The sequence below is a fragment of the Desmodus rotundus genome, chromosome 12 (assembly GCF_022682495.2).
Source record: "Desmodus rotundus isolate HL8 chromosome 12, HLdesRot8A.1, whole genome shotgun sequence".
Classification (NCBI taxonomy): Eukaryota; Metazoa; Chordata; class Mammalia; order Chiroptera; family Phyllostomidae; genus Desmodus; species Desmodus rotundus.
The window spans coordinates 30,036,061-30,057,860 of record NC_071398.1 but is presented as its reverse complement, the minus strand read 5'-3'; the positions used below and the strand labels follow the sequence as shown (position 1 = coordinate 30,057,860).

Genomic DNA, 21,800 nt, shown 5'->3' with positions numbered 1-21,800 from the left:
GGATTTCTCTTTATAGAGAAGCAAGTGTGCTGGAGATCCTTGTGTAATTAATTATTCCCCCCACCAGAACAATGATGTTAGTTGTGGCTCTTTATTCTACCCTGTCCACAACAGAACAGGGCATCAGTGCATGTGTCACTTATTTCCCAGGTATTTTTCCCTCTTTATGTCACAGTTCTTTACTTTCCAAATCTGATAGTATTTAGACATTTCATCTGGTTTCCAAAGTTCCAAAGGAAGGTTTTAAGCTCCCAAGTGTACTATCTTCGTTGTTTTGTGTTTATTCTATGAGGATTGGAAAAAATATCTGTGAGATCCAGTAAGTGCTTATTATGTACCTACCTTCTGCCAAACACAAAATGATCGGTTTGAAGTCAAAAAGGATTTTTTTATGATACTAAATATTAGCTGGTGAGTGCTTTCTTGGCTTAGTGCTACCTTGTAAGAAATGGACTTCCTGTTCTCTTGCTGGACAACTGTTTCAAATGCAAGAAGAGGGGAAATCCATTATCGGGCTTTGGAGGTGGGGGGAGGGGCAGGAGGGCTTCCTGTTTTCCTGGTCCCTTAGGCATCCGTTCCAAATTACCAGAGGCCTTGCGTTCACTGTCAGAGCCTCAAAGGATTAGCTTCAAGGACTGTGCTAGGGATGGGACAGGATTACTCATTGTGATTTTCAAGCACTGAAGTCCACATGTACAGTGGCTGTTACAGTCCTGCCCCTAACCTTAAATTCCAACTTCAATTCCAACCTGAAATTCCAATTCAATCTCCAGTCAGGGCACATAATAGAAGTAACCGATGAATGCATAAGTAAGTGGGACAACAAATCGATGTTTTTCTCTTTCTCCCCTTTCCTCTCTCTCTAAAATCAATAAAAAAGAAAGTAACTTCATGTAACTTTTGAATACAAGTGTGCTTAAGCATATGGTGAAAAATTTCTTGTGCCCCAGATTGCAATTTAATAGAAGTTTGATGAAGTTAACAATAGTCAGAGTGGTAAATTAATTGTTCATGAATTATTTTATGCTAGCTAATATAAGCATATTATAATTAATTTTTAGGTAAATAACATAAATATGACTTCCTTAAAATAATCCATATAAAGGGGGAAAAGCAAAAGCACATCTTTCATTTCAACTTATTGTTTTCCCAGGAATCTCATGGTGCTTTTAAACTATCAAATAATCATTGTAGAAAGCCAAGCAGTGTCAGTTTTAAATAACTCTAGCCCTATTCCTTTTTTCATAACATTAAATGACGATAATCATGGGGGACATAATTTAACTGATAAAAAATGAATATGACATCCCAGCATTAGTGGTGTCACATGGCTTAAATCATGCCATCTAGCTATTTCTAAGAATCTATAAAATGGGGCATGAGACATTAGCCTGCAGTCTAGAACACATAAGGGTTATTTTTGCCACACTCAATATGGAGGGCAAGTCACACTGAGAAGCAGTTCACCTCCTCAGGTCTGCCTGGCCTGTCCCACCTCTCCTCTTTCTGATTGGAAGACATATTTCACCCTGGAAGTTGTCTGGGCCACTATTGGCCAGTTGTCCAATCAGTTGTGTGTCATCTCTTTGCTCTTTAGAACAAGTAAACAAACAAGTATTGCCCAAGAGGAGTGCAGGAGCTATTCTCAGAAAGGATTCAGTCGGGAGGATTTTGAAGTTGGCCCGTAATAGGTGCAGTTCTGTGGGAGTGTCTTCATTGGTTCCTGTGAGGTTTTGGGAGAGAGCTCCCTCTCCCGGTGAAGCTCTGCCTCTGGGGTACAACTTCAAAAAACAGCAACCCCAGTGCACGCAGGAAAGCCACCATAAATCACTCACATAACCTAACATTATTTCTTAAATGAATAACAACTGATGGAACTGGGTGACGTTCCACAGGTTTTTTGTTATTGTTGTCTGTTTAATTCTGACACACTTCAAAGGATGGCTGTTTTTTTCAGCTTTTGCCCATATAAGGGATGTAACTGTTCAGACTCATTTTAAACCTTGAACCTCTTGTTTAGCCTTTGAATATGTTCCCGTCTTTCCAGTCACCTTGACTGTTTCTGCTGAGCAATGATAAGATGGCATTTTTTCACATCTAGATTCTGAGAAACAGCATGAGTAAAGTTAACGTTGTTTACTACCAATTGGAAAATGCCCTCCCTGTATTCTACTTATTTTCTTAGATGTTATCAGTGCTCACTAATAAAGAGTTGATTATTGTAGTCTCATAGTGTTAACACAAATGCTCTCTTCTACCTAGTTTTTCCTCACTTTAGTATGAATGCCCCCTCCTTAGTGTTCTTTGTAAAGGATACAGTTCTGTATAAGGGATTATAAAATTGTTCAAGGACAAATAAAGCTTTCAGGGTTCAATCTGTAACAGTTCTCTGCTATGTGCAAAGTCTTTCCCTTCTGGTTCCTTTACACCAAGTGGGTCACCCAGGCGCTGACAGCTGTCGTTTTCTTCCTGTTCTGGTGGTCTGCACCAACTCGGTCCTTCAACATCTTTGTGAGTTATTGTACGCAGACTTCCTGCTGTAAAGAATACATAGATATACTTTTTAACTGTATAGTTATATATTTCAAATTATCAAGATATAATAGTTCAACCATTCTATTAAAGATGGACACCTGAGCAAAATATTTTGTATATTTTAATAAACTGTAAGCTCTTCTAGAAGAAAATTATATTTTATTAATAGGGCCTAGTAGGGAATAGATATATATATTTTAAAAACTGACTGAAATGTAACAGTGGCAAGGATCATGCTTTAGAATCTATGGATCCACATAGAAAATAGCACCTAGGCTAGTCAGGCATTCTGTAAATATTTATTATGTTAGTTGATACATTGCTGAGATACTTCTTAGCTTGGATGGTGATGGTGATAACCCACCAGTCTTTTCTATATCTGTTGGGCTCATGTTCCTCCTTGCTTAACCTTTTAGCCAGTTTGTTTGTTTTCATTAACAAACATTTAGTCAGTAAACATTCCTTTATTACATGAAACGTTAGTATATCTATCATGTTAATAAAGCTGGTGCCAAAGGAAGCAAATGTTTACAATAAAATGATGGTGCTGTAATAAAGGGACCAGCCTTCCTAGAAGGGGGTGCCATTAGAGGACAAGAGGGAAGAGGGTTGGTTTTAATGGCACAGACTGGGGAGATGGGACTTCCTGGCAGAGGAGACAGCTTGAGCAAAGTGACAGAGATGTGACAAGGCATAGTGAATTATGACTAAGGAATCTGGTGGCTCCCATTGAAAGAAGTGTGTGGGGAAGGAGATGAGGCCAAGCTAGGAGGTTAGGACCAGGCAGTGAGCTACTTGGTGTGATGTGATAAGGAGTCAAGGGGCCTGCTAAGTACTTTTAAATGGGATGAGTCTGCTTTTGTTTGTTACTAATTTGGTGAGTTCTGGTAACTGCACAGGAGGGATTGAAAAATCTTCTAGATGTAGGGAGGTCACTTTGCTGCTGTTTTTCAATTATGTGGACCTGAGATGGTCAAAATTCGAACTAAGATACTGTTAGTTTTGTCAGTAGATGTACTTCCTCATTTATGGGATTCTGTGGACTAGAGTAGGCTCCCCTCTTTTCTGCTTGAGATTTCTTTATGGAGGTGGTACTGGATAGCCAGGACTTTGTGGAGACTGGGCCCAGGGGAACTGGCAAGCTTCCTATTTTTTTTTTTTTATTAGATTAGCAAGACCCCATACTTGACCAGAAACCCTAGGGTGGCCAGTGGATTCTTAGCTTCCATTTAGATCAGGGGTGTCCAACTCATTTTCACCGGGGGCCACATCAGCCTCACCATTGCCTTCAAAGGGCTGAATGTAATTTTAGGGCTGTATAAATGTAATTACTCCTTACCTAGGGGCAAGGAGCTTGGCGCTGCCTCCAGGTAGAAACAAGGTGGAGGGCCGCATTCAGCCCATAGGCCTTGTGTTTGCCACCTGTGCTTTAGATTCTGGGCAACTTCTCCAGCACTTCGGGTTATTGAAGTAAGTCTGACCAGAAAGGAGTTGGGTCCACACGCCCGGCCCTCTTCTCTGGAAACAACTAATAACAACAGTTTCTTGTTATGAGCAATTTAAGGTGACGCCACTGTCACAGGTGGCTTTACAGATTCTCTAGAACACACGTGCCCTGGATCACAGGTAAACAGGGTAACTAGGGTATAACAGGATCACTAAGAGATGACACAGGATTTATCAGCTAGCATGATTTCCCCTTTCGCTTTAATGAATGAATGTTAGTTTTTAGATAAAAGAGCTGACAGTCACAATTCAGGGTTCTACATTGCTTACCCAGTTTGTAGGGCTTTAACAGTTGGCACTGGTTCCTCTTGCCACTTAATCACGCCTTCTGTGTGCAGCAGGCCTTGGGCGTCATCTGGAGCTTTCCAGGGGGTGGGGGTGGCGTTTCTTGGGGGGGGAAGGTGTGCTTGGGAAATCGTAGGGGCCAGTCCTTGCGGCTGTCCTCAGGGGAATGTCCTAGAGGTTGAGGTGGGGGGTCCTCGGGACCATGGGGGGTGGTCCTTGGGGCCATCCTCGGGAAGGCAGACACATCTGAAGGCATTCCAGGCGAGGGGTGTCCTCCACGAGCCTGGTCCGTGCAGTGGGGAGCGCGTCAGCCCCATACTCTGGAGGTGGCAAGTTTAGTCCTCACATGTGGCTACAGACAGCGCGCCGTTCTGCTGCCCACCAGCATGTCTTCAGTTGGGAAGGGGCGGCCGTCGCGCGCTTGTGGGTGACATTCTTTACCTGTGCTTGGTCCGGGAGCAGGACCAGAGGCCTTCAGACCTCAGGTGAGCCGATACCCAGGGCTACTAGGGAGTCACCAGCGTCTAGGCGAGGGCCCCACGGATGGCCCCCTTGACAGGCGTAGGGCCCCTCTGGCAGGCGGGGCTTGCGGGGGCTGGTCCTCTGTGGGTCCCTCCTAGGGGGCGGGGCCGAGACTAGATGGAAGTGTTGGGGGGTTGGTAAAAGAGGCTGGGCTCTAAGTGGGCGTGACTAGGCTGGGGGGGGTGCTGGCTGGGCTCTCCGCTGGGCTGGGGCGGGGCAGCTCACAGCTGCGCCGGCGCACGCGCGGCGGCAGCAGCTGTTACTCTGACCGGCATGGCGGTGTGCGCTCGTCTTTGCGGCGTGGGCCCTTCGCGGGGATGCCGGCGTCGCCAGCAGCGCCGGGGCCCGGCCGAGACAGCAGCTGCGGACAGCGAACCAGACACAGACCCGGAAGAGGAGCGCATCGAGGCTAGCGCGGCGGCGCTGTGCGGTGGGGGCAGCGGCCGGAGCACGAGCCCCTCGCCGCCCCCGCGCTGCTCCCTGCTGGAGCTGCCTCCGGAGCTGCTGGTGGAGATCTTCGCCTCGCTACCAGGCACGGACCTCCCCAGCCTGGCTCAGGTCTGTACCAAGTTCCGTCACATCCTGCACACCGACACTATCTGGAGACGGCGCTGCCGGGAGGGTGAGTGCGTTGTACTGGGGGTACGGGCCTGGAATGGGGGCTCGGAGGTCCCCAAGGGCCCTCGACGGGGACCTGCTATAGTTCGGGGGCCCCATGGGCAGGGGCTCATCTGGGCGAGGATGGGACTAGGGTCTTGGGTCCCCATGGGCCCTGGATGGGGACCTGCCGCAGATGGGGGTTCCAAGGGGCGGACCCGGCTGTGCGGGGGTTGGGGGGAGCAGGGGACCCTCAGCAGATCCGGGGAGCAGGGGACCCGCGGCAGATCCAGGGCGCGGCGTGTGGGTGAAGTGTAGTTCCCGGTGGGCAATGGGGTGCTCAGAGAGGGTGGAGTGGTCTCTCAGCTACCAGGACAGGACGCAGCGGAACCAAGGGAAGTGACGCGAGCTGGGGCAGGGGTTGAGCGGTGGTCCCTGTAGGTGTGAGACCCTGGAGATTCAGGCCAGCCCGGGTAGTAAGCTGATGATGTCCTCAGACATCCACCAGCGCCCTCCGCGTCCCCAGCCCTTTGGGGGAGGGTGTGTGTGTTGGGGAAGCTGAGGAGAGCGTGAGGGTGAGCTTGAGTAGTAGGGAGCAGAGGGGGCCGAGGGTTTGGAGGGTCTCCTGAGGAAAGGAGTGGGTCTGCATACAGGTGAGTGGAGCGGGCAGTGCCGGAGGGGTTACTGTCCCACTCAGGGGTGCTGGTGGCAGTGGTGAAGATGGTGAGTAGTTTTATAACAAATCCTAGGAGGAAAGGTTCAGTTAATCCAGAAAACAAGGCTCTCTGCGTTTAAACGTTAACAGATCTTTGATATTCAATAAGGTCTCATATATTGGTAAACAGGATAGGCAAGAAGAAAATCTCAACGCAGAACTGCAAGAGGATGAAAGTAAGAATCATCAGGGAGCATTTGAAGTCTTGCTTTCTTGGCATATGTCATCAAGTTGGCTCAAATAAACTTATTTTTTTTTTTTTTAAAGTAATCATCAGAGCCTCTACAATCAAAGATAAACTCTTAAAATTTTGGAAAACATCTCTCCATATGCAAATATAAAGTCATGTATATGTTTTTACTTAAACGAGATCATACCATATGTATTCTCTTAGAGACAGTTTAGTATAAAAAACCTTCATATTATTCCCCTGCATACATAGGCCATAAGACTACTCCCTTACTGGTAGGTTTTTAAATTTGCAATTTTTTCTTGTCATAAACAGTGCTATCAAGACTGCCTTTGGGCATTTCATGGGAATTTATGAGACATATATCTTGCAGAACTTCTGAGATTATTTTCTTAGTGTGTATTTCCCAAAATGGGGTTGTGGGTAGTAGGATGTGCACATTGGTAACACCTTAGGTACCCTTTGCCCAGTGGTTGGAATTGCATCACCCGGAAGGCTACAGGAGGCCTCTTTTCTCAGATCCTCCCCAACAAGGGGATCAGCTAGTCATCTTCTCTCTTCTGTTAACCTCAGTGGCCAACAGTCTGGATTTATAGTCATAGGGGTGGGCTGTGTATCCACTGAGGGATCCTGGATAGGCTGCTTCACCTGCCCAAGTGGTAGTGGGAAGTACTGTCCCATAGGATTAAATGAGATGATGCATGTGAAGCCCTCACTCTCTAAATGGTAGGTGTTTAGTTATCATGACTTTTGGCCATTTTTATTTCACCTCTTGTGAATTTCTTATTTGTGGGTTGTTGTTTGTTTTGTTTTGTTTTCTCTCTTGTTCTCTTAGGGAATCTGTTACCACTTTCTTTTTTTTATCCTTAAACAGGGACTTTTTTTTTTTTTTTATTGCTTTTGAGAGAGAGAGAGAGAGAGAGAGAGAGTGAGAGAGAGAGAGAGAGAAATTTCGATGTGAGAAAGAAACATTGGTTGCCTTCTTGTATGTGCCCTAACTGGGTATCAAACCCGCAACCTGGGTATGTGCCCTGACTGAGAATCAAACCCATGACCTTTTGGTTCATGGGATTGCACTCTCCAACCACACTGGCCAGGGCAGGGAGTCTGTTGTCTTACAAAGTTGTAAGAACTCTTTGAATATTAGCAGTATTAACCTTTTGTTATATATGTGGCAAGTAAATTTCCTTTGATGTTTTAAAATAGAGGCAAAAAAAGGTTCCATTTTTTCTTTATCTGTGATTTCCATTTGCTTTGTTTTGTATTTTGTATAACTGTAAGACCCGGATTCGGCCCTGGCTAGTGTGCTCAGTGGATTGAGTGCTGGCCTGATTCCCGGTCAGGACACATAGTTGGATTGCAGGCCAGGTCCCCACTTGGGTGGCGTGCCAGAGGAGACTGATCGATGTTGTCTCTCGTGCATTGCTGTTTCTCTCCCTTTCTTTCTCCTTCCCTTCTCCTCTCTCAAAAATAAATAAAATCTTAAAAAAAAAAAAAAAGACTCAGATTCATCACAGATGTTCCATTGTGCTTCGAGGTGTTTATCAGTCAAGCAAACCTGTGTTGTGGTCTCTTGGGAACTGTAATGTACATGTGTGTGTAGTTTTGTGTAATTAGAAAACTCAAAGGCATGTCACAGGGTAAAATGACCTGGAGTTACAACTCAAGGTAAATACCCAGAATTGTTAGTGGAAATATAAAAGGTCCTGATGAAGATACAGAAGGAAGTGGAGCAGACATGGAAGGACCCTTGAGTCCTTCCTTTCTCACTGCTGCATTTTTTAGCTCAGCTTTTTTGGGACAACAGACATGACGGTGGAATCCAGCCATCTTGTTCATCCATGTAGTCTGACATGCTAGGGGAATTTTCATTTTGAGAAATCTAAAAAACAAAAGATAAAAATGATAAGACAAGCATATTCCTAGCCACTCCCCTGAAAAAGTCTTTTGTCATGTTTACTTTTGATTCCTCTACCTTGTTTTAGGAAAACATCTCAGCTGAGACGCAAGTCTCTTCTGATCACCACTCTCCTTCCCATTGTAAGAAACAGCCACTGTTGTGGGTTTAGTTTACTTGTGTGTAAACACACCTGTATACATCCCCAACGTTACGTTGTTTTGTGGTGGCTTACATTTTAGCACTATATCATACTGTACGTATTGTGCATTTGCTGTTTTCCCCTGTCAACCTGGGTTTATTTAAAGTTCTGTCCACGTTAATACATTTAAGTCTGGTTAAGTCTTTTTAAATGCTATGTGCTGGTTCATAATTTGAAGAGGCTACACTTTTGTTCCTTCCCTTTATAATTATTTTTTTTTACTATGCCCATTGTGACAGTGAATAATCTCTGATATGCTTCCTTGGGTGCAGATAAGTTTGGAAATTTCTCTGAGGACTATATCCAGGAGCAGTGTGGCTGGGCAATGGGCTTTGAAATTTGCAGTTTTATTAGATACTATCCAATTATTTCCTGGAGTGATTTTACCCCTTTACATACCTGTCACTGGAGCATGAATAGGCAAGTCACAAAATGTGAAATACAAATGCCCAATATGCATCGTTACAAAGTAGCTGCCTTCTGTGGTCCAGGTTATCTCATTTAATCCATTATCTGCTAGATTCTCTCTAATGTGAATAACACAGCTTTAAAAATGTGTGCCAGCACTGGCCCGGTGGCTCAGTTTGTTGGCTCATCCTCCCATGCACCAAAAGGTTGTGGGTTCAATTCCCGGTCAGGGCACATACCTAGGTTGTGGGTTTGTTCCACCCACTCCCCCTCCCTCTTTCTCTCTCTCTAAAATCAAAAAACATGTTCTCGAGTGAGGATTTAAAAAAAAAACAAACATGTGCCAATCTGAGGGAGAAGCAACATCTCATTTTAATTTGTATGTGCCTGATGACAAGTGAGGATGCATATTTCAAAAATATAATTACTGGCCATTTGGATTTCTTTTATTTGCTTATCCTTAATCTTTGCCCTCTTTTTCTGTTGTTATTTTTCTTATTGATTTGTGGATTTTATTAATTTAATCTGGATAGATTTCTGTTTAATATATTGCAAAACATTTTCTTGTATAATCATTTGCTTTTTAACTTCATTTATAGTGGCTTTTGTGCACAACGTAAATCAGAATTACATTTTAACTTTGGGTTTAAGTAATAATTGTCATTCTAAGGTTATGAAGATGGTCGACAGCTAGATTTCAGTTTCACTATTTCATTCTAATAGCTTCAATTTCCATTTTATCTAGTCAATAATTGGATAAGCCCATGTGGTATTCATAGATGGCTCCTAGAGTTAGTATAATTGTGTTTGGATTTATATATAAGAATAGTTGTGTATGAGACAAATATGGTCTTACTTCTCTGAGCCTCAAAACGTCATCTTTCCTGAACTAGACATTTGGTTATAATGGGTGTTAATGAGGCCGGAGTCAAGCCCCTGTGGGTACAAAACCAAAGCTCTCCCAGCTTTGGTGAATAGGAGACAAGACATCAGGCTGTTTGAGGAGGTGGATGGTCCTGCCTCATCAGGTTTCCTGGAACAGCCTTGGGGTCTGGCCTTGGCAGGAGTATAATGGTGGCTCCAGTTTTTAGTGTCTTGAAAGACTGAGTGAGACTAAGTAATGAGTTTGAATGTTTACTATTCAGTGTTCACATGTTTGCTTTCTTCATTTATATAAGTGGATTTTCCAGAACAGGAAACAAACCACAAAAAAATGGGAGTGGGAAAGAGGATACCATGCACCTGTGTTCGTGCTTCAAAGAATTTGGGCTGTGATTACCTGTCAGAGTACCGATGAGGCTTGTATGTTTAATAGCTCTTCCTAAAATGGTAGGATGATTTTGGGGCAGTTGGGAGGGAGATAACACCAGAAACTTAAAATGAAGTACAATGGGGAGATGCTCACAATTTCCAGTGTTCTAGCAATAATAAGTTAGTGATAGTAAATCCGTTATTTCTGTAGAACTTTTTATAGGGCTTTTCTAGCCCCTTGCATGTAGTGTTTTCTAGTGGTATTTCTCTGGGCAGGTAAAAGGGTTGCTACTGAAAAGCTGAATCTGTTCTCCTGGTTTGGGGCAAGTATATGACAAATTGGTGATATTTTTCCCTCTTATAGGAAACCAAACCAAACCCAGTTGTGTAGGCAGGGCAGATAGATGGAGGGCAAATACTTTTTGATGCATCATTTCTCTGGCTACAGGCCTCCTGCAGTTACTTGCATGTGGAGCTATAAATAAGTCATCGTTTCACAGAGTACCCAGGGTGGAAGCCAAGTGCGTTATTTTGCCTTTGACCCTGACGGGGCTTTTTCATTTAATACTTCACCATTTAGTTGGGGAATTGTGAAATGCTTGCCAATTTTAACACTGTTCATTTATGTAATATTTTATGAAGTCTATCTAAGGCTAATGAGTTTACAAAATTCAGACCATAGTTCTAAATCAGAATATTTAAGTAATAACAGAAGATAAATTAAAAACAAAGGAAATGCTTATACACATATTTTTATGTTCCACAGTGAACTCTAAATATTGAGTCACAAAAATTTCATATTTTTCAGCTCAGTGCTTGCTGCCAGCATCAGGTTTTTAATTAATAATATGTAATTCTTCCATTTCTTTCTTTGATGGTAAGTGGTTTTTTTTAATGACACATGGAATAATATTTGTATAATAGTTCAATCAGCTGTAAGTCTAAAGTGGGTTTACTTTCCATCATACTCAGAAATATCTTTTTCCCATAATGTGTGATCTTTATGACAGAAATGGGAAATTAAAAACCAATAGTTAATTCTGTTTTGTGCAGGCAGAAGAAAATGCTATTTCCATTCTGTTTGATGTGCTAATGCAAAATTCGAGTAATGTGGCTTTTGTTAAATATGGCTGAAATTGGAAGAGCTATCATGGAAGAGGGGAAATGGGCAAGTTGTTGGCCACTACCATATTTTGGTTTTAAGGTTGGCTTGAGAAATATTTTTTGATTCCTGTTATGTGGATACTTCTAGAGCCCACCGGTTTTGGCGGTAGGGAGGACAGTTGGATAAACATACTGTTCAGGTCACAGAAGCACGTGTCTCAACCATGAGAATAGGAAGCCAGACCACCTCCTGGACATACAGCAGGATCCAAAACTATAGGGAAAACCTTTATTCTTTTCTTCTGCTTTGCTAACTGAAAGGACAACAGTCCCCTATTGTATTTGCAACTTGAATCTCATATGCTGCTTCATAGAGAAACCTAGTCCTTTCAGTTAGCAAAGTAAAAAAGGATAAAGAAAAGTGGTGCCCCTAAAAACTTCCTGTTATTTAACTTTAAAAAGCGAGCTGGAAAGTGAATCTGGTACCCAGAAAGCATTGAGTAAAGATTTTCCCTTGGCCTTGTATAATTGGTCAGACACTGGTGACTTGCCAAAAATAATTGATTGGTTGTTAGAGGTCCAGGCACTGCCATTTTTTACTTTTGTTTATAAAGTGGTTACGTAATGGATTTGAGGATCTGAGTTTGTCTCTCTGGCTGTAAAGGGCATGCAAATAAATACAAGGGTGTCTTTGGGCGTTGGGAGAGGAACAAGTGTCCTCCCCAAAACCAGGCCCTTTCAGGAGATGGCCTGGGTTCCAGACTCATGAGTTAGAATCTTTTGCAGTGATGCCATCACTGTCCACCCAGTGGCAATGGAGAGTAAACCTGGAATCGCCAGGCCTGCTCATCTGGTATTAGAGGAATAGGGACGTGTCTGGAATATTAGAAAAGAGCCAGCGTGAGATGATTGCAGTCAGACTCATGGGCACATCTGGTCTCAAAATGGGCACTGAGAGAGAGCAGGTGTGCGTGCACTCATGAAGAACAGGTGTCTGGGACGACAGATGGGCCTTAGCCTGACTGGGTCTCCCGTGGCTAGGGGGTGCCTGTCATGGTAGCCGGGTGAGGGTCAGAGTCATCTAGCTGGGAGAGTGAAGTTTCTCAAGGTTCCTATTGGCACTGAGATTGTTTATCTTTGCAGGGCTGGAGCTTGTTGGGAATAAGTCAAATTGATAATGTAGGTGGTTTCATCTATCCTTGGGAACTATTTGTTCAGCATCCCGAATGTTCTAAGGTGTTTAATAGGAGACACCCATGTCCAGGTTTTGGTTTTTACATTCTTTTCCATCCTAAGATGAGCTGTTTGCAGAGTGTTTTTCTAGATCTGCTACATTATTATTTTTTTAAAGAGCATTACATGCACTTACGGTAATAGCCAAGTAAAGCAGCTACTGGATAACACATGGGGGTTGAAATCAGGGCTGTTGTTGAGGAGTGTTCTTGGGTATCGCTCGGAGCAGCTGTGTCAGGACACCTCGGCGCCCTACTGCTCCCTCCCATCAGCTTCTGCCCCCCACCTTTGACTTCTTAGTAGCCTCAGAAGTAAAACTTTAAACTCTGTTTTATTAAGGGTTATAGTTATCCCCTAACTTAGTACAAACAAAAATGCAGCTTTTCTCACCAATACTACTTTTTAAAAGGTTTTATTTAGAAAACTGTGAGTTTACAGCAGGTAGGAAACAAGCCAGCAGCGTTCCTCCAGTCCACACTCCACCCCTTCTCCCTGGCTCCCTCCTGCTTGCCAGGTGCCAAATCTGGGTTGCACCCTCCTTTCCTCCTGCCTCTGCCTTATCTGGTGGCACAGTGGCCTCCTCACTGGACCACTCCCCCACACCCACACCCACACCCACATTTCTAGGTACATGTCTTCTGGCTCCACCCACAGGTTAGTAGTCCACTGTGTAGGCCCTGTCCCTGCTGCTTTTCTCCCTAAGACTCTTCAGTGTTTCTGTGTTGCCTATGGACTCCCATCTCTGGCATTCTAGCCCCTTTAGGACCAGAAGAGAACCTCCCTTTCCAGACTTATTTTGAGTGCCTACCAGCCTGCTTCAGATGGCGTCTTAGTACTGTGCCTTTCCAGGGTGGCAGAGTTCCCTCATAAGTGGCATTTCTTGTGACAAGGAGGTTAATTCCCCTCTAATTATAGTCTCCTGATACTGAGACAGTGCACACAGAGTAATGACATTAACTTCTTTGTCCTCTTCTGTTCCCGTGCAAAGTGTGTGCAGATCTGTGACGCTGCCACGAGCACCATCTCCACTGTTCCATCTTCTCTTTTAGGGAAGGAGCCCAAAGAAGCAGATGTGTCTTGGTCTCTCCTGTGGGGGTAAGAGAGTAGAAAAGAGAGAGAAAGTTCTTCTAATTCATTCCCACCCATAGAGGCTGACGGGATTCAATGCATATTCAGAAACGTGCTGTGGACACAGAGGGCTTTTGGTAGGCCCCATCACACAGGACGGGCCTCATCGGACAGGAAGTGCGTGATGAGACCTTGGCAGCCCCGGCAGTTTGGTGCAGCTTCAGTGTTGACTTGACTCAGGCGAGACCACTGGGCTGTTTTTTAACCCTTGGCAAAACATCTTTCAAATAGCTTTTTGAAAAACTCTGATTGGAATATTTGAAGTGGCAATTTAATTGTTTGTTGTGGTAACATACACCTAAAATAAAATTTACTACTTTAATCATTTTTTAAGCATACAGTTGAGTGGCATTAAGTACGCTCACGTTGTTGGGCAGTCGTCACCCTCCATCCGCTCCATAGCTCTCTCCATCTTCCTAAACTGAAACTCTGTCCCTGTGAAAACTGACTCCCCATTTTCCTTCGCCAGTCCCCGGCAACCACCATTCTCCTTTCTGTCTCTATGAATTTGACAGCTCTAGGGACCTAATATAAATGGAATCATGCGGCATTTGCCCTTTTGTGATTGGCTTATCTCACTCAGCATAATGTCCTCAAGGTTCATCCACATCGTGGCACGTGTGGAATTTTCTTCCTTTTAAAGACTGCATAATATTCCAATTTATGGATGGATCACATTTTGTGTCTCCATTCATCTGTCAATGGACACTTGGGTCTTTCCACCTTCTGGCTATTGTGAGTAATGCTGCTGTGAACCTGGCTGTACAAATATCTCTTCAAGTCCCTGCTTTCAATTCTTTTGATTATTTATTGGAAGTAGAATAATAGCTGGATCATATGGTAATTCTATGTTTTATTATTTGAGAAAATGCACCAGACTGTTTACCAGAATAAGAGCATTTAATTTTATAAATTTCCTCAAGTCCAGCTTACTCATTTTTCTCTACCTTCTCAACTTTTTGATACTTTGTTGCCATCTTTTTATGTAGACACTTTCAAGAAAGAATTTCATAAATTGTGCACTAGATTAACAAGGAAACTTTTTGAATTGACAGCCTGCAACACCAAATCCCACACTTACAGAGCAGCAGTAGGCAGCATGGTTTGGTGTGCTAACTTTTAATCATTTCAGATAGGGTCTCTGCCGAAAGGTGGAGTTAGCACTTGTTAGTTTTTCTGGAAGGAAGGATATGTGGTACTGGCAAGTAAAAACTGGCCTTAAAACTATTTTCAGGGCATTTTCCCTTGATGACGTATGGGAAGATTTATAGAACAACCAGATGATGTGGAATTGTTCTTAGCCACTCTTTAAAAAAAAAAAAAAAATTCCGTCACGTGGAAAATACCCAGCATTTCTTACAGGAACATCTGGGTTAGAATGACATTATTTCACTTTGGTGGATTTATTGTGATCTTTTGGAAACATCAACAAAAGTCTACTAAGGATTGCTGTATTCATTAGCACTACATAATAACTTTGCTCTTTTTCTGATTGTTAATGGCGTATTTTGTGGATGCTTTATCTGGTTGTGTAAGTTCATCGCCTATATGATATTAGCAATACTATTTGTTGACAAAGTATACAGAGATTCATGATTTGGTCATCCTGGCTGAAAACCTTAGGGTCACTCAGAAGCCCAAGCGATTAGTGAGGGGCACTGATAGTTTCCATCAGGTTAGAGTATCCGTTGGACTCATGTAGAAACCATAAACCAGCCCTGGTTGGTATGGCTCAGTTGGTTGGAGCATCGTCCTGTACACCAAAAGGTCATGGGTTCAATTCCTGGTTAGGGCATGTACCCAGGTTGGGAATTCGATCCGCTGTCAGGGTGCATACAAGAAGGCAGCCAATTGGTATCTCTCTCCCCGCAACTCTTCTCCCTCTTCCCTCTCTCCCTCCCTCCTTCCTTTCTCTCTCTAAAAAGCAATGAAAAAATGCCCTCAGGTGAAGAATAAAAAAAGAGAGAGAGAGAGATCATAAACCAAGTCACCAGTCTTCTGCAATCTGAGCAGAGAGGAATGCCCAAGAGACAGTCCCAGTGCCTCACAAGAGGCCTGGCTTTTGACTTCAGGCGCTGTCAGCAACAAGAGCACAATGTATTTTCAGCTCTTGCCCTGTATGGAACTGTTGGTCTGAAGCACTAACACATTAAAAAAGTGTGCAATTCAAAGGAGGACACCCTCCCACCCCCCTGCCCCACAATCAAATTGCTTTGTCAGCAAGGCAGAAAGAGGCTGGTCCTTGGCTGCTTCATACACTGGTAGCCCTCTGGAACTGAGAAAAGGAGCTGGCCTTTCAAAGCCACACAGAAAACAAACCGAAGCACCAATATTACTATGTGGGTGACAATTTTGAAGTGCATCATTTGTACAGGAGAAGGACAAGGTGTGTTTATGGAGAGCTGGACAAAGTAGTGATAACTACTGGTGGTGGTCTAGAGGCGCCCCTTGGCATCACAGAACCCTAGGAAGTGTGAAGATAGTTTAATGTAGAGCAGAGCTGTTCTCAATAGGAGTGGGGTAGACCAGTTGTTCCTGTTTGTTCCACCGACCAGAGGTGATCTGCAAGGATTTTGACAAACTGTGCTCTCTCAGACTGCTGGTAACTCATGTTACATTGTTACATCCCTGCATTATTTTATCCCTGCCCTAGATTCTCAGACAGTGTATTTCATGATTTGTGTTACCTCACAAATGCTTATAATCTCTCTAATCCTCCAGAGTGGAGTCCACATTCCTCTTGGCATGAGGCTAAAGCAGGTGTATGTTGCCTGATAATGAGCAAGGCCATGGTTTTAGGTCTTTAAATTTCATGTGTGTTCATCAGTAGTGGAGTAGGGGAAAGCAGGGCCCCCAGGCAGGCCTGATCAAAGGGGTGTGCAGAGAGAATAGTAACCACCTCGCCCCATATAGTTTCTCCAGACTGTGTGCATCTTGAGCTCTACTTTGTGTACTGTCAAAATCCTGACAGTTATGGAAGCATTTGGGTTAATGTTATCCATTTTATTGAAAAGATCAGGCTGTATATACAAGTATAATGGTTGCCTCAAGGAAAATAATGTGTGGTTGAGTTTTAAAAAAGAAAGAAAGACCAGACTTCGAGGAGGTTCAGGCATGATTGAAAGTGATGAGATGAGGGGCAGTGCTGTATGGCTACTGGCCAAATGACTGCTGAGTCACCAATGTCCTTGAGCCTCAGTCCCCCCCCCCCGCCCCCCATGATGCAGGCACAGTACTGGCCTTAGAGGTAATTGTCAGGATTTTGTTACCAGGCCATTCTGCGAAGCCCCAGTTGAATGCCTGCGCCTGGTATGAGCACAGTGAGAGCCCTGGTGATTATTACTGTGCAATCCCAGGGGCCCCCTGTTCTTGTCATCGAATGCTTGCTGAGCACACACCTGTGCCAGGGCTGTGTTCACCACTCTGAGGTGTTCCCACATCCAGGCTTTGATTCTGGGTCTGCCATCACAAGCCTATGTTCCTTTGTGCAAAACAGTAGCCTCTGCCCCTGTTTTTTCATTGTTAAAATGGAGATGACTGTAGCACCTCTCTCATGGGCTGCTGGTGGAATAGACTGCAGTGGTGCCTGGCAGGAGCTTGGCATGGTGCCCAGCATGCACAAAGGTTGGTATGAGGCAGGCGTTGTCATTATTAGCTTTTGGCCAACAGGCAGTTCTGTATTAGTGTGGATTAGTTCAATTACAGTTCTTTCCTTCCAAAGCCTTGCTGAAACCTGAACAGAAGGACCCGAGGTTTTGTTTGGGAAGTGCTGGCATGGTAGAGTGGGGGAGGGTGATTTTGAAAGGTGGGGCCATGGTGGGGTGAGAGAAGGGATAGGGAGAAGGACGTAGGAGAGTCTGTGCTGTCAGCCAGGTGAGGGGGGAGGACAGGGAGGTGGGGAGGGTGTCAAGGATGTCTCCTTACCAGCTTTTATTCTAAGGTAGCTGGTGCATAAGAGCAGAGTGTGTCCAGCTCCTCCTTCCAGCATCTTTCCTAGGTCTTCAATTGCAGGAACTGTGTTTTTGTTTAATAGAAATAGTAGTGTGGTTAGCCAAACTGAGGGTTAAGCAGGTCTTTGTGGAACCCTGATGCCAATGACAATCTTATTTTCATGGGAACATGCATCATTTCAGACCACTGAATTTCTGCCACACCATATTCATAAGCTGGGGATTGTCTGATTTTGGGATTGTGTGATCAGAATTACAAGACCAGACCAAGGACTACGCATGCACCCTGCTTCCCTCCCTCCTTCCCCCAGTCTTTCCTCCCTCTTCCTCTCTTTTCTCCTCCCCCTTCTATCAGTCTGTCTATTTCTGTTGCTTTGTGATTTGCTTACTGTACTGTCTAGCGAATGTCTCTTGTTACAGAGTACGGCGTTTGTGAAAACTTGCGGAAGCTGGAGATCACTGGTGTATCTTGTCGAGACGTCTATGCGAAGCGTAAGTTAACCTAATATCATCCATCATTAACTTCGTTCCAAGAGCAGACACCGTGAGTATCAACGAAGGATCATAAGTTAATTTGACCCAAACTCAGTTTCATTCTCGGACACCTTGATTTTCATGTCATAATCGACGTTTTGAAGACGGCACTGGTAGTAACGGCACTGGGAGGGTGGCTCTCCTCCGTTCCTTCCTGGGCCAGGCAGTACCCTTACTTTCAGCCCATCACAGGTGCCAGGACCCTTAGATCTGAGAAACATGTCTGCCCTAGGAACAAACTCTGGGGTGCTTCCAGGGGTCCCTCCCTGGGGATTTTGGGCCCGTAGCCTGATCAAATGAGCAGATGGCTGATAGGAAGTGGGACATGAAGCCACACGCCCCTGGATGCCTGTGGGCCCGCTCCTCCCTCCAGCCAGGCACTGGACTCCAGCCCTGTGTTCCGTCTTTCCTTCAGTTTCCTCTGGACGTGTGGACACCGCCCCCTCCCAGCCCCCATTTCTGAACCTCGCTGCGTGACTTTGCAGCGTCGTCAGCAGCTCTCCCTGAGCACTCCCAAGTTTCCCTGGCCCCACCTACCTTCCCAGCTGGCCTTTCTCAGTGCCCCTGTGCAGGAGGCCGTGAAGGCTCCTGTTAACGCCCAGGTCCCCCTGGAGCAGTGGAGTCACAGGGAGCAGCCTGCTCATTCACCACCCACCCCAGTGGGATGTGGCAGGGATTGTTAGCACCCAGGACTGGGGATCAAGAACAGAGTAAGAAAGACATGGTGACCCCATTCTCTTTGGCCTAAAGTTGACCTGTTGGCCTCCCTGAAGAGGACCTTATGTGTTCATCTTAAACCCATCTGAGAAGACTTTAGTTTCCACATTCTTTAGCACTTTCTGCCCAGTTCTGCATTGAAAGCAGACCAGGGGATGTCCTGCTACCAAGTGCCTCACCCAGGAACTGAGGGCCGCGCTTCTCTATGGAAACCTGTGTGGTGGTGGGGGTGGCGAGAAGCAGGCAGGCAGGGGAGTGGGGCTTCGCTGTGGGCCAGGCTGCCGTCTGTGCGCTGAAGTGCTGCCAGCGTTCTTCCAGGTCGGGGGGCTAGTGGGTGTCACTTTCTGCATTCTGTCTTTCCGTGGGTCTGTTGCAGTCAGAGTCCCCTTGTGAGGGGCCCCTCCTCACGTGGCTGCACCACCAGCACAGGCAGAGGGCAGCATTTCTGCAGAGCGGCTGACCTGCGAGGAGACTCGGGGCCCTGTTCAGTCCCTGCATCTGGGCCACGCTCATTGTCTCCTCCTTTCCTCATCCCATCAGAGACTCTCCACTCGAGGACCCCACGGCCATTGGGGTTGCTGGATTGGCTAGTGTTTCTGGGTTAGAATTTGCTCACCCTTGGGGCATTTCCTGTCAAAAGTCTCCAAGTTCTTCATGGGCCTTCCTCTTCCATCACGATTCTTGGTGGCTCAGCTGTGCCCCCTCCCACCTGCCTCAGGGAGCCTTGGAGAGGCTGTTGTTGGGACCCCTCTGCCCTGCCTCATTTCCGCCCCAGTTCTGCCTACTCCTAGCACCCCTCCCCCCTCCTGTGGGCCTAGGGCTTCACCTTGCCCTCAGCCACGATCTTTAAGCTGCCAGCTTGTGCCTCCTGCACTGCCGCCCCAGCTCTGGGCCCCACTGCAAGGCTGCTCTGCTCAGGACCTCCTGCTGCTCCTTCCCCTGCACATTCAGACTTTGGTTTCTTCTGTTGCCTCTACTTCCCATCCCACCAACCCAGGGAGACGTGTGTCTCTCCAGAGGAAGTGAGTCGCGAGACCCGAGTGGTGATGTCTCCTCATGACATGGACAGGGAGGAAATGTACCCTCCCTGTCCTCTGGTCTTACTGGCGAGAACAATACCTCTATGATTCCCTCAAAGCCCAGGGTTTCAGGAGCAGGTAGCTGGGTGCTCCCCGGTTCCCTCCCCACTTTATCCTGTGGGAGCCCACACGGTCTGGGCTGCACCCTCCGTTCCTCCGTTGTTTGCCCAGAGCTCAGTGTCTTCACCCGCATCGGAGCAGTGCAGCCTTGCTGCTGGCACTGGTGTCAGTGAGTGAGAACCAAACTCTTGCTGTGGCAGCCTCTGTGTACACACACTCAAGAAAAGTTTCATGGCCCTTGGGGATGGCCAGCTGGCTTTCATGGGTATCTAATGTGACAAGTTCTTATCTTTGATAACTGCTTTTTGAGTATTCTGAGGCTGTTTGATAACATTCTCTTCAAGCAGCACAAAGACTGTTCTCTCTTTAAGAGTTGTGAGCACTCACAATAGCGTCCTGGAGGGAGGCAGGTGCTCACGCGTCCTGGGCATTACAGGCTGTGATGCCCAGAGGACAGCCCGTGTGGTGAATGAGGCCCCCACAGGTCTAGGCGGGGGTTGGCTGGGCCCTCTGGCAGCTGTCCTGTAGAGGGGCCATGTGGGCACAGGTGGGCAGGCAGGTGGGGTTTGTACACGCAGACCCGGGGAAAAGCCCTGAGAAGGAAAAACTTACCTCCATAAGTCAGGGCTGGTAACAGACTGAAGAGAGAGAGGCCGGCCACTGCAGTGTAGTAATTAACGGAGGTTATTGGGGGAGACTTAGGTACGAGCATGTCTGGGGCAGCTGCAAGATGAAATGGATCCCCTCACCACTCAACAGGCACCAAAGAATTACACAGGGAAGAGGGGTGGTAGCCACAGGAACTAGTACGTGAATGCTACCAGGTAGGGGAAACTACATGGTTGGCCCGGTCGGGACAACCACCTGTTCCAGGTCCAGTACACAGCAGGAGGCTAGAGAGGCTGCTGATTTATGTGTGAATGAACATCATTTTTGATCGGCCAATCTCTAAGTGGGGTTTGCAGAAACAGCCTGTGTTTTGGCTCAGGTCCAGCTTGCATGACAGACAGTCATGTCAAGCGAACAGTCTCTTCTCCACAGGTGTGTAGGGACTGCCAGGGAGAAGGGGATGGTGTGGCCAGGGGTGAGTTGGGAGGTGGGCCACAGACTGGGGACAAGTGCTGTGGCGAGGTGAACCCACACACGTGCATGGGGATGGCAGGCAGACAAAGGAGGACATCTGGAGATTTCTTTTGACTAGTTATTCTTCACCCCGCAAAAATGGTTGGGAAATCAGAGAATAATTAATAGTATATTTAGTACCCTAAAGAGTTTCATTTGTCACCAGCTAAAGCAGGTTTCACGGTGCAGAAGCATGTTTTTGTGAGTTTGCTTTGTAGGACTTATCCAGGAGAAAATTACTTAGCTTCGGGACTAGATAGTTAGCTGGCTTAGGTGAGAGTGAGGCAGCCTTGATTCAGAAGTGGAGGATCTGAGTTAGGAGCTGGCAGATGTTGTCCGTAGTCCAAAGCAAAACAAAACAAACACAAGCAAAGGAAAACACTAGGCATACACTATACAAGCTAGATATCTTAGTTGGGGCATAAGGGTTCCTAGAACAGCCACTCCTAAGATCCACAAGCTGCGCCCTCTGCTCTCCTACCTCAGTGAGCTCCATTGAGCCGTGACAGCTGCGGGAGAGTGAACACGGAGAGGGTCCCAGGGTTGCCTGCCATTCTGAGTTCCCGGTGTGAATCTGTTGATTAAAAGGGGGATACATCACGTTTTCTCTCTAGCCAGACCTCTCATTTTTGGCAGGTGTTTGCCTCCCAAGGTACCAGGGTTGAGTATGATGGCGGAGAGGGAAGGAATGTTGAGTCATATGAAAACTTTATACCATTGTGAGAGCGGAACCATCCTTAGCCCTTTCCCTGCTGTGTCTGTTCA

The 21,800-nt window shown here is 45.9% G+C and overlaps 1 protein-coding gene and 1 long non-coding RNA gene across 11 annotated transcripts in view; one reads left to right on the top strand and one right to left on the bottom strand.

Moving 5' to 3' along the window:
* FBXO31 (F-box protein 31) overlaps positions 1-21,800 on the top strand; it is a 63,661-nt gene that overhangs the window by 1,177 nt on the left and 40,684 nt on the right. For 6 of the 10 annotated variants that reach the window (XR_011650705.1, XR_008425830.2, XR_008425831.2 and 3 more), the window contains exons 1-2: positions 5,033-5,470; positions 17,944-18,015. Coding sequence is in view for 3 of the 10 variants with exons in the window: in XM_053915933.2 (XP_053771908.1) it covers positions 5,122-5,470; positions 17,944-18,015 (421 nt within the window). In the remaining 7 variants the exon portion in view is untranslated. Of the gene's footprint in view, positions 1-5,032; positions 5,471-17,943; positions 18,016-21,800 lie in introns of those variants that run through there. The other 4 variants (XM_045191900.3, XM_045191899.3, XM_045191896.3 and 1 more) reach the window with 2 other exon arrangements.
* LOC139440482 (uncharacterized) lies at positions 1,641-4,925 on the bottom strand. The gene is made up of 2 exons (XR_011650706.1): positions 4,312-4,925; positions 1,641-2,537 (listed from the first exon to the last, which is right to left on the bottom strand). It is a non-coding gene; the product is annotated as an uncharacterized lncRNA (long non-coding RNA).